The sequence below is a fragment of the Rhinoraja longicauda genome, chromosome 1, assembly GCF_053455715.1.
Source record: "Rhinoraja longicauda isolate Sanriku21f chromosome 1, sRhiLon1.1, whole genome shotgun sequence".
Taxonomy (NCBI): domain Eukaryota; kingdom Metazoa; phylum Chordata; class Chondrichthyes; order Rajiformes; family Arhynchobatidae; genus Rhinoraja; species Rhinoraja longicauda.
In genome coordinates, this window is record NC_135953.1 from 47280071 (window position 1) to 47293233 (window position 13163).

Sequence of the window (13163 nt, forward strand, 5' to 3'; positions counted from 1 at the left end):
ACCTAAAAGGGCTACAAAGCAAAGAAAAATCAATAACCCCTAAACATTGACTAAAACTTCAGACTGTAATACATTTTAATTTAAATACATGAAATAAACTATTAACCTACATCGCACTGAATTTTCCCAATTGGCTAAGCACCAGTGTTGATTGTCATAGTCATAGAACCATACAGCGCAGTGTCAGGCCCAACTCATCCATGCCAACCATCTAAGCTAGTTCCATTTACCCACATTTGGCACATATCCCTCTAAACCTTTCCTATCCATATATCTTTCCAAGTGTCCTTATTTATGGGGAGAAGGCAGGAGAATGGGGCGAGGAAGGAGAGATAGATCAGCCATCTTTGAATGGCGGAGTAGACTTGATGGGCCGAGTGGCCTAATTCTGCTCCTATCACTCATAACCTGATGACCTTTTAAATGGGCAGCACAGACTACGGATCGGATTCTGATTACAGGTGATATCTGAACGGAGTTTGTACGTTCTCTCTGCGACCGTGTAGGTTTTGTTCAGGTGTTCCAGTTTCCTCCCACATTCCAAAGTCATGCAGGTTTATAGGCTGATTGGCTTCTGTAAATTGCACCTTGTGTGTAGAACGCAAAACTGGGGCAACAGGGGACTAGTGAACAGGCGATCACTGGTCAGCGTGGACTTGATGGGCTGAAGGGCCTGTTTCCATGCTGTATCTTTAAACTAAAACAAAATGCCATTATAATATCTGCCTCAGCTACCTCCTCTGGCAGCTTGTTCCATTCACATACCACCCTCCGAGTGAAAAAGTTGCTCCTCCGGTTTGTATTAAATCGTCCCTGTCACCTGAAACATATGTCCTCTTGTTTTTTACTCCTTTACCCTGGTTAAAAGACTATGGACATTCACTCTTTAAGATCACCCCTCAGCCACCTGGGCTCCAAGGAACACAGCCTGCCCAACCTCTGCCTGGTGCTCGGCTCCTCAAGTTCTGATTTAGTATGATTGAGTTTATGCAATTAAAACACACATTCAACAGTACAAATTCTCAAGTGCATTTGCTTCAAAATCTCAATTCTTATTTGCTTAAACATCAAATTTAGTGAAATAGTCTAATCTTTGCTTTGATAACTGCCAAATGTTACTCTATTGCAAATCTGCATAATCTTCTGTACGAGCAGCATGAAGTATCACAGAAGAGCACAATCCATTCATATTAGTTGTCTGTTCCCGTCATTCTAACTATCTCAGTTTCAATGTCATGACTCATGACGTATTCAGTACCAGTAACTTACCCAAGTCTGTGATGAACGCTGATGTGCTGAATTGCTGGCCATCGGTTTCTTATACCTCTGCAGATCTTCTTTATTTCAGCTTCAGCCATCGGAATATATGCTTCATATTCAAGTCGGACAACTTTCTTTCCTTCAAAATTATTTCTGGTTGTACCTAATAAATGAAAACTACAGCTTAGAAGACTGTTAAAATTATTTACCAAACAGCTCTGAGCACCTCACACCTCCTCCCGATTCAGTAGGCTAACTCCCCTTCCCAAACTCTATAAGATGTTATGTCATGAATATTTCATTCTCAAGCACCATTTCTTCAGCCTTTAATTGTCATTATCTTCTCCAGCTCGACTGCACTATCACCAAAAGTATATTGATTCTTTGCTTCCAACCTCAAGATTAGACTCTTCTTATTCTTTACATCCATTTAATTGGCCTCCTGATTACATTCTATTTTGTCTTGTGCCCAATACTCAAGGGTTCCATCTTCCGCCGCCTTCACTTTGACTTTGAAATCCATTTCACTTTAATTTCCCCATATGCAACAAGATGGAAGACCAATGTAACAACCGAATATTATTAAAACAATATGTATTCTTGGGTATTGTAATGAATATATACAAAATAACTACAAAATAATTGATATTAATATACTTGACACTTTCCCTGTGGTTAATTACTATAATAATGCAAGTTCCTTACAGTGCTGATAGTGTGTCTGTATGCCCCAGAGTTGCTTTATTTCAACCAACATGCAAATTCCAACCTTAGTATCACTTAATATGACTTGCTTATCAAATCCATTTACAAAATATCTTGCACTTAAACAGTCAAAACAAAGCTGTAATCAATTTTGCTAATGCCATACAATGTAATTTAAATATTTTTTATCAATCAAATTGGAATTTCATTAATGATTTAAAAAAATGCTTCAATGCAGTGATTACTGACTTCCCCCCTCATTCCTGCATATTAGAAAGAATTCCACTGAAATAAAAACCAAAAAACTTACTAATAGACATTAACACAAATGACAAAACAACTTTACAACTGCTTATCGCAGCTGAAAAGATAAATTTAATTTAATTAAGCATCTGAGCCAAAGAGAACAACATTAAAATCACTGATTGGATGATGTTGAAACTAATGGCAAAGTCCCCGTAGTGGATGAATGTTATAGTGCCAGAAAAGATTATAAAATTACATCAATAGAACCTGTGATAATTTGTCCTCCGTCAAGTGTATTGACACTCCAATCCAGAAAGCACATCAAAGCCTCTGCATGCTCAGGAGACTAAGGAAATTCAGCCGGACTTTGCTGGCTTTACCTTGCACTAAACATTATTCCCTTATCATGTATCTATACACTGTAAATGGATCAATTGTAATCACGTATTGTCTTTTTGCTGGCTGGTTAGCACGCAACAAATGCTTTTCAATGTGCCTTAGTCTTTGTCCCGCCCCCCTGACATCAGTCTGAAGAAGGGTCTCGACCGAAACGTCACCCATTCCTTCTCTCCCGAGATGCTCCCTGACCTGCTGAGTTACTCCAGCATTTTGTGAATAAATACCTTCGATTTGTACCAGTTATTTTCTTATACTTCAATGTGCATTGGTACACGTGACAACAAACTAAACTAAACTTATCTCTAATGACTCCAACCAATTTCTTAACATGCACCATAAAAAGCATCCTATCACAATGCATCACAATTTACTCTGCCCAGAAATAAATCACAAGCAATTGCAGAAAGTTGTGGATTCAGCCCAGTTCTTCACACAAACTGGCCTCCTTCCCCCTTCCCCCCCATCGACTCCATCTACACTTCACACTGCCTCGGGAAAGCACCCAATATAATCAAGAACAACTTATTGTGGTCATTCTCTCTTTTCCCATCTCCCATCAGACAGTAGATACAAAGGTTTGAAAGCATGTACCACCAGGTTCAGGAACAGCTTATTTCCTGAAATTATCAGACTACTGAACAGATTTCTCCTAAGCTCAGGGTGGAGACATGATCTCGCAAAAAACAACACAGTGCAGCTCTTGCACTCTTTTTAAACCTGTACTTTCTCTGTAGCTGGAATACTGTTGCACCATATTCTTCTCTTTACACTAACTGTTGTATTTGTGCAAGGCTTGATTGTACTCATGCGAGGTATGATTTGACTGGATAGCACACAAGAGTTTTTCACTATATCTCCATACACACAACAATAAACTAATACCAGAAGAATTATTTGAACAGAACTCATCATTAAAATATGTTGTTACAGGCAGTTCGGTTACAATAAAACATTGTATTGGATAAATCATATTCAGCCTATGGTAGTGTTGGCTGATCATTAATATTAAAGGGCCATTTCTATGGCAACTGTTTTGTAATCAGGGCAAACATTAGATGAAGGTGGATCAAAGTAATTCTGATTGGCTTCATTATTAACACCTCAAAACTATTATTTAATCTCTACTTAATTTTTTTAAATTCTGCACATAAATTTGGATTATGGCTTAAATCTTTTGACAAACTATGTAACTCTTCAGAAAATAAATGTACAATTATTCTGTTATCCACCTTTTACATGTCTAATTCCAAATATAATTTCAATGACGGTGTTGACAGGTGCTTGTCAATTCACGGCTTCTGAATACACCAACACAATTAACATTTTTTAATAATAACAGTATTATATACGAAGCAAGAGGATTTCTGCTGATCAACGTTGTCACATTCAATTGGTTCCTCAGAAGCAATGCAATCTGGTTACAAGCAGCAAGTTATCCAATATTCATAATAAAATATTCATAAACAGTAACTGCAAACAATTTAGTACATCACACTGTCTGAAATGCGTCCCAATGGCGAGATTTAAAAAACGACAACCAAAAAGAATAATACTTTGGGCACTACGTTTGTCGTGGAAAACAACTGTAAAAGGTAAGAATAATTGTACAGTGCATTTTAAAGAGAGCAACTATGTTTTTATAGAATAAAAGATAACTTTTGTTTGAGTCGTTAGGTTCGCAATGCATTTGTCACATTTGTAACTGTAATGACAGTTTATTTGTTGTGAAGCATCAAACTTGAAATATAAATATTATTGCGATAAAAAGGTACAATAGACTTGAAGAATTAACAACTAGAATTCACATTTAAATCTTCATGCAGGTTGTTGTTACGTGGAAAACTTCTGATGTGAACTTAGATGTAGAACTTCCTGACGATAGCTTAGACTATTTTGAGGTTACTTCAGAATGGTTTTCATTTAATAATGGATTGCAAGTGACTTTGGCATTGCTGCATTGATTGCTGGTCCCACATTGCCTTAAAAACTGATGAAGACTGCATTATTGCAGTTCTCACAAGGTGGGTGATGTGAATAAAATTAGTTTTCTGATTCAACAACACATGTTCAAGTCAAGATCATGTGTAAACGGGGGACTTGATGGTATATCCATATTGCTCGTCCTTCTGAACGCCAGTGGTCACAAGTTATAGAGGCACTGTTGAAGCAAGCATGATGAATTATTGGAGTGAACAACATAGATACAACAAACCTTAGCCCTCAGTTACTCCAGCACTGTCATTTTTGTAAACCAGTTCCTTGTTTCTCCATTGCATTTGCAGTCATATTTATACATGCTAGGAAAACTTTCATGTCAGAAGATAAATGCCTCATGGAAGTATTAGGAGTTCAAAGTTACAACAGGACCTTTCAGCCACCAATATTTATTCTAAATGCAAGCACATAATGGTCATAATATTTACCCGTCCATTTCCACATCACTAGCTTTCCCCTTTATTAGTCAGCCTTATCAGGTATAGGTAAGTTACCAGAAGCCATCAAAGGGCTAAATGACTGAAAACTTGGACAATTAGGTGATGATCAAAGAGAGTGATTTTGGATTTGTAATGAGGTCAGGTCTGACCAATAAATTTGAATTTCTTGAGGACATAACCAGCAAGGTGCAGTGCAGAGTCTCAATAGATTAGGATTACATGAGATATTTGACAAAAGATGCTCCAACAAAAGATGATTACCAGTAATAAAAGTGTACCAACTTGGAACTAATGGTTTGAGGGAAAGAAAGCAGAGCACAATGAAGAGAATATGCTCTATTTGGAAAATATGCTATTTTTTAGAGTTGGATCATATCGCCAGGGATCAGTAATGGGAATTCATACTCAAACGACTTTGATAAAATAGAGTTTTCAATTCCAAAATGCAGATGAGAATACAGTCAGAAGTACAGCAAGTCCCAGTCAGAACACAACCTCCGAAGGGACTGGAACCAATCACATGAAAGAAACCTCAATACAGTTCAAAGTGTGACATGATGGGATTTCTAAAATAAAACAAAAATTACTGAATATCTACGACAGCTAGACGAGATAAAAGCTCTGAATATCTGCGATAGCTAGGCGATATAAAAGACTATATATCAGAGCTTTGACACAAGTTTAAACGCTACCCTCAGCTTCGTCTGCTGTTAGGGCCTCTGGAAATAGGGAATCAAAATCACCACCCAAGGTCCACTCAACGCGGGTGAAATCTGGAAAGGTTGCCTAAAAGAACGGTGGAAACAGATCTTCCCACATATTTAAGAACTATTTTGCTAAATACCTGAAATTCCTTTTTTGTAAGGCTATAGGCTGTGCTGGAGAATGGGATTAGTATAGATAAATATTTGTCAGCTAGCATGGACACGAGGGATGAACCTTTTTCGGCGCTGTCTAGTTCGATACAATATTTCTCTGCATAACAATACCGCATTATGTTTGGATAAAGCTGCATGCAAAAAGTAAATTGTAAGGGGTACAATCTTCCAGGAAATCCAAATGTGAACTACCAGGATTTACCCCTGTAAATGTCACAAACTATAGAATATGAACAAAAATATCCCAAATATGCTGGCTGATTGCTGCCAGTAATATCCTGGCTACACGCCAACACCGGCGTCCTCAGCGGTCTGGTGATGGAATACAAACTTCAGACAATTTCCCATCAGCTGCATTTGGCACTCTGCCTGTTGAACCTGCATCAGGTACAACAAACACATTTATTTGAACCAGAAAGAAGTAAAAAAGCAATTTACAGATATTTTAAATAATTAAATGATTTAAGAAAATTCAACTAAAAAGTGTCAAAGCATTTTAAGACAGTAAAATATTACTTTTTTTAAAGAACTATTAATGATTCTTTCATTGTTTTTATATTACTTTTTTAATACATAGGCATAACCATTGCAAGTCATTGACAGTTTGGACAACGAAACTGTTGCTTTGCCAAGCTTTCATTTTTTTGTTTTAAGGTCAGGTCTTATTCTCATTCCTCATTACAACTTTAAGTCGCACAAGATGTTCCTTAAAGCAGGATTATTCTGTCCTAAATCAGAACAGTTTCAGAGAATAAATCAACGTGATCAGGTCTAGAAAATACAAGGTCAATGCATGTATGTCACTTACAAGATTGGCCAATTTACCACTTTCAGAAATTCTTGTCCTGATGTATTTTACAAATTACTAGCCACATGCGCATTTCTGGCACGTTAGCGCGCTTGTGATAATAATGGTATATTCAGCGAGGAGAAACTATTTGAATAGTATCTGTGCCTATCTAAGATGCTTGAATGCTTCGCATCAATGCTCAATACTTCAACTTTAAAAAGCAGTTACTTTTGTCAGATATGCAATCATATAACCAAGCATAACTTAGATCACACAAAACAAAAAATATGATAAATGACCAGTTAATTTTGGTACTGCTGGTTGAGGAAGGCATGCTGATCAGGAAACTATGAAAGCTCTTTCACAAATCATTCACCCAAATTTGTCAATGAACCTCACTTTCCCATCTGAAAAGGTTGTCAATTTTAATGGTGAAATGTCTACGGTTTGCAATGGAATAAAAACCTTTGGCTTTTCGACAGGCACATGAAAGTGCAGAGGAGAGGGATATGGATCATGTACAGGCAGAAAAGATCAGTTTAACTGGGCATTATATTCAACACACATATTGTGGGCTGAAGGGTCTGTTCCTGTGCTGTACTGTTCTATGTTTAGATTTTTTAGATTTTAGATTTAGATTCTACAGCGCGGAAACAGGCCCTTTCGGCCCACCAAGTCCGCGCCGCCCAGCGATCCCTGTACATTAACACTATCCTACACACACCAGGGACAATTTTTTTTTTTTTAACATTTTACCCAGTCAATTAACCTACACGTCTTTGGAGTGTGGGAGGAAACCGAATATCTCGGAAAAAACCCATGCAGGTCATGGGGAGAACGTACAAACTCCGTACAGACGACGCCCGTAGTCAGGATCGAACCTGAGTCTCCAGCGCTGCATTCGCTGTAAGGCAGCAACTCTACCGCTGCGCCACCTATGAAATATTAATGCACAAAAGGTGATAAAATTACGAAGAAAACTTGCTAAATTATGAAGATTATGGAATTGCTTCAAGCAGTAAAGTGCTCAGTTTATCAACCTTGCAACAAAAAAAAATGTTCATGCTTCACATGGGAAAATCCACTTCAATGCATCTCTGAAGTACTTAAGTAAAATAATTATCACCCTTTCTGACCCTAAATTTAATTGTATATCCAATTGACACATTTCAAACAAAATAATTTAAAATTGATATTTCATTTTAGTGCAGTAGGCAACTTTAAAAGTATGGATACAGACATATTGAAAACTTAACTGCCAGTGTTTCATTTGTTTCACACAAGAAGATGCTGTGCCGAAGCTGCAGCTAGCAGTGGGGAAAGAAAAATCAATTGACAGATATGTCTGGACAAGTATGGGAACGTGCTGCACAGGCTACTGTACAATGACTTGGGTATAAATCATATGCCTGTCCTCCCCTCCTCTCTGATCAAAGCATGTGCAAAGTAAAGAGATTAAAATATGCCCCCATCCTGTTTCCTTAATGCACACAGAATCAGAATTTAGTCAGCTATTGTGCCTCTTTCCAAATAAGCAACCAATGTAAGTTTCTATGAGGTTTATCTCTCTCATGTTTTGCCAGGATACTGCTGGCATTGCATACATCATTTTACCACCGAGCTGCTATTTCAGCGCTCAGCAGTGCAGTCTGGAATTTTGCATCTAGAAACCATGATCCAGCCAAGTGATAAATCTTTGCTTCACAAGTTGGCTTAGTGGCAGCTGCTATGAACTTAACTCCAAATACTTTGTTCTCCATTTTTCCTTCCAGCTGATACTCAGAATCCTGGAAAGACATTTGAGGACAAACATTTTTTTTTTTCAGTCTACATATTTGCATTACATTTCTGAATGCACTTAGAAATCATTAAAATATTACTGTTTGCTGCCAGTCCTGGCCAAATCGCAGCACTCTCTCACATTTTCACATCACATTTCAGACTCAAACACACACTCCTAAATGACATTGCAGTCAGAAATTGAGGAAATATTGAATTGTTGAGGGTGCCATCTTTAACCAGTGCTTGAAATTCTGCTTGAAAGATCCCAGACTAATCAGGGACATTTTTAAACCAAAATGAATTATAACAATGTGCCCTTCAACTAAAGAAAATAAAAGATCATCTGATCATTTATCTCATTAAAATGCATGTCTAAGAGGTGATAATAACTATATTTCAAAAGTACTTCAGTCTATGAAGCTCTGGAGGACATTTGAAATCATAAAAAAGCAGTGTCTACAAATATTACGAGAGCCAAGTATTTAATTCATAATTTTAGCAACAACATACTGTATTCCCCAACTACTCTTCTTTGTCTATATGAATCATCAGCTTTGTTGCCAAACAAAGCAATGTTATTACCAGTCTGGTTTGAATAACAAACCACACTCGAGCCATTTAACAAAAGCACCATGAATGATTTTATGCAAGTCCGATTATGATTAGAAAATCCTTTCCAGTTGTCCCAGCCATCACTGGAAAACAATGGCAAAGGTGCCATTACAAACTGACATAAGCAGTATTCTCCAACAGTGGTGGTGATTCTCACCAATATAAGCAAAATACGGCACGGTGGCACAGTGGTAGAGCTACTGCCTTGTAGCGCCAGAGACCTGTGTTCTATCCTGACTACGGGTGCTGTCTGTATGGAGTTTGTACGTTCTCCCCATGACCAGCGTGGGTTTCCTCCAGGATCTTCAGTTTCCTCCCACTCTCCAAAGACGTTCAGGTTTGTAGGTTAATTGGCTTGGTGAAAAAAATAAAATTGCCCCTAGTGTGTAGTGTAGTGTAGTGTTAATGTGCAGGGATCGCTAGTCGGTGTGGACTCAGTGGGCCAAAGGACCTATTCCTGAGCAGTATCTCTAAACTAAACAAAAGCCCCCAGGCTATATATTTGAAGAAATTTATAAAATAGCACATTTTCTGCAAAATAAACTTAGCTAAGGTAGCAAGAAACTATTTTGAACATTCACAATCAATGACAAATCTGGCATTTACATTTATAAATTTCTGCAAAATGTTGCAAATATTTTAGGACTCTTCAATCCAAGTTCCAAAAAATCAATACTTCTGCCTTCCTTACCATTAAATTAATTACCCATTTCTCTCAGGACTTCCAGACACAATCCTTAACTTAACAGCAACTTAAAAAAGGTTAGTTTTAACCTCTGCCAACAATTTATCTTCAACAAGGGATATAAATAATTTCCAAAGATCATCCTCTATTCTATTTGCAAGTATTATGCATCTCCATTTTAAAATCAAAGCCCAGCACTTTCAATTTCTGATTAACAAATTGCATTTGTAAGGTTAATTCCATCTACATATATTACACTTGACTTGAGGTTTGTAAATTCTTGGTTTGTCATCCTTTGTTATATCCCCATCTTCATATAATGCATTCACTTTGCTCATCCCACTGATGTTTACTAACACGTTCAATCCAATGATTAATGGGCCCGTTTTTGATTTCCTGGTGCAAATAATGCTCTTACTCTGACCAGATTGCAATAATTTTGGTTTACATGTCAGTGAAAATCCAGATGTAAACGAATCTTCCAATGCAATGATTCTATTCCAGTTACTCCAAAACTAAACAAGCAATTTAAAGTAACAATGAGAATTATAAGGAACTTATGTGCATTTATAATGCTTAAGGTATAGCTATCATATTGTTAGAAACAAAAACAGAACACACCTAAGATACTCAAAGATCAAGCAGTATCTACAGTGAAACTGTTAACATTTCAGGGCATTTGAAATGTGGACAGTCCTGTAATATTATCTCTGATTCCCTCTCCACAAATCTTACCCGACATGCTGAGGTACTCAGCGATTTCTTTTTCTATTTTAGATTTCCAGCATGTGCTGTTATATTTTGCATTTAAAATCACAATATTAGACGATGTTTGAACTGCTTCAGTTGAAAGATCCATAATCTTACATTAAAAACAGAATTAATTAAAAATGGCACCAGATTTAACTATATTATATTTTCGACAGATTCCAAATAATCAATAAGTAAACTGGCACAAGGAAAAAAAAATTGGAAAAATTAAGTATTGGGGAAAAAAGAGGAAACATGATGTACAGCTGGTGTCATAATGGAGAAACAGTCATCTAAATGCAACCTACAATACTTTATTCTTTCCAGTCAATTAACAATATGAGACTTGGTGAAATTAATGTGTGACAATAAATTGGAGAAATGGTTAATTATTTTCTAATACATAAACCAGAAACAAAACACAAAGTCCAGTTCCCCTGGGCCCCACCCCTCCAGTCAGAATAAGGACAGAGTTCATCTGGCTTTCACCTTTCACCCCACCAGCCTCCACACCCCCTAGACAGAACAAGAATAGAGTATGTATCGGAAGGAACTGCAGATGCTGGTTTAAACCGAAGATAGACACATAATGCTGATGTATCTCAGCAGGACAGGCAGCATCTCTAGAGAGAAGGAATGGATGACGTTTCGGATCGAGACCCTTCTTCAGACTGAAAGTCACGTGAAAGGGAAATGAGAAATATAGACGATGATGTAGAGAGACTAGTCACTTCTTCCCATCTCCACCCCTTTCCCCCTTCCACAGACTGTTCCCCCTGCAACTCCCTGGTTAACTCATCCCTCCCCACCAAAACCACCCCTCCCCATGTACCTTCTTCTGCAACCACAGGAGATGCAACACCTATCCCTATACCTCCTCTCTCGACCCTGCCAGGGAGCCCGACAGTCCTTTCAGGTTAGGCAGAGGTTAACCCATTCCATTGCTCCAGAGACGCTACCTATCCCACTGAGTTACTCCAGCATTTTGTGTCTAACATGAATAGTACCTTTGGTTCTTATCTTTCACCCCACCAGCCTCCGCACCTGCAGACTGAACAAGGATAGGATACCCGCGGTTCCCACCTTTCATTCCAGCAGCGTTTGCATGGTTTGCCCCCTGCTGTTGTAGATGGATCCCTCATGTTGTCTCTGTGTCCCACAGTACTGCTCTTGCTCCCATCCCCCCCCCTCCCCTCCCCCTCCCCTCCCCCCCCCACCCAGACAGAACATGGAGAGACTTTAGATTTTTTTTTAGATTTAGATTTAGAAATACAGCGCGGAAACAGGCCCTTCAGCCCACCGAGTCTGCGCCGCCCAGCGATCCCCGCACATTAACACTATCCTACACACACTAGGGACAATTTACATTTACCCAGTCAATTAACCTACATACCTGTACGTCTTTGGAGTGTGGGAGGAAACCGAAGATCTCGGAGAAAACCCACGCAGGTCACGGGAAGAACGTACAAACTCCGTACAGACGGCGCCCATAGTCAGGATCGAACCTGAGCCCCCGGCGCTGCATTCGCTGTAAGGCAGCAACTCTACCGCTGCGCCACCGTGCCGCCTCTAGTTCTCCTCTAGTTCTCACCTTTCATCCCACCAGCTTTCCTCAAGATTCCAGCTTCCGCAGTTCCTTGCGTCTACATAAACTGTTGGGTAACAAAAAAGTAGGATGGGGTCTTGGAAGTTATCACTGCCAAATCTGCGATTATTTTGAGACGAGTCAATGTTGTTTCCTGCTTTATCCATCACAATCAAATTTCATTAATTTGAACCAATGTAAAACAATGTTTTATAAACTAGTGTCACTGTAAAGTACTCTTATTCTTAATTATACATCGTCAAAATGAAGTGTTATGGCTTAATAAGCCTTAACTACTGCCAGTCATACTATCCGCCATTGTATGTCTAAATTTATGTAATTCTCTCGATGAACATTTAACAAAAAATATTTTAAAGTATTTTTAATTCCATTTATCATTTAAGTACGTTCAAATCCTTATTTAAAATTCTATGCAATGTAAAGTAAATCAAAAATTGAAGACCGGTTTCCTGTCAGTGCGAATTATTTAAATTGATTGACTTCACGGCCAACTTGAATACAACACAACTACTGAATGCAGGGATTCCCCCAACTCAAAATCGAGTGCATTTCCTGTTGTTAAGTCTTTTGAATGGACCTATCCCAACCACCTCTCTGGTGACAGATAGACTCCAAATGCTGGAGTAACTCAATGGGACAGGCAGCATCTCTGGAGAGAAGGAATGGGTGTCCTTTCGGATCAAGAGCCTTCTTCAGATTCGACCTGAAACGTCACCCATTCCTTCTCTCCAGAGATGCTGTCTGTCCCGCTGAGTTACTCCAACATTTTGGGTCAATCATGGTTTAAATCAGCATCTGCGGTTCCTTCCTACACATGGGTAACTTTTTGGGTCGAGACCCTTCCTCAGACTCGATCTGAAACATCACCCAATTCATTGTCTCCAGAGATGCTGCCAGAGTTACTTCAGCATTTTGTGTCTATCTTTGGTTTAAATCAGCATCTGCAGTTCTTTCCTACACATCTCCGGTGGCAGTATAAGTGAGACCAGGGGAGTTCCATGCGACCTGACCAATA

General features: G+C 38.6%; 1 protein-coding gene across 2 annotated transcripts in view; it reads right to left on the reverse strand.

The window, feature by feature from the left end:
* Positions 1–13163, reverse strand: part of LOC144592221 (molybdopterin synthase catalytic subunit) — a 39053-nt gene that overhangs the window by 20780 nt on the left and 5110 nt on the right. For both annotated transcript variants that reach the window (XM_078396761.1, XM_078396752.1), the window contains exon 2: positions 1270–1423. In XM_078396761.1, coding sequence (XP_078252887.1) covers positions 1270–1423 — 154 coding nt within the window. The remainder of the gene's footprint in view (positions 1–1269; positions 1424–13163) is intronic.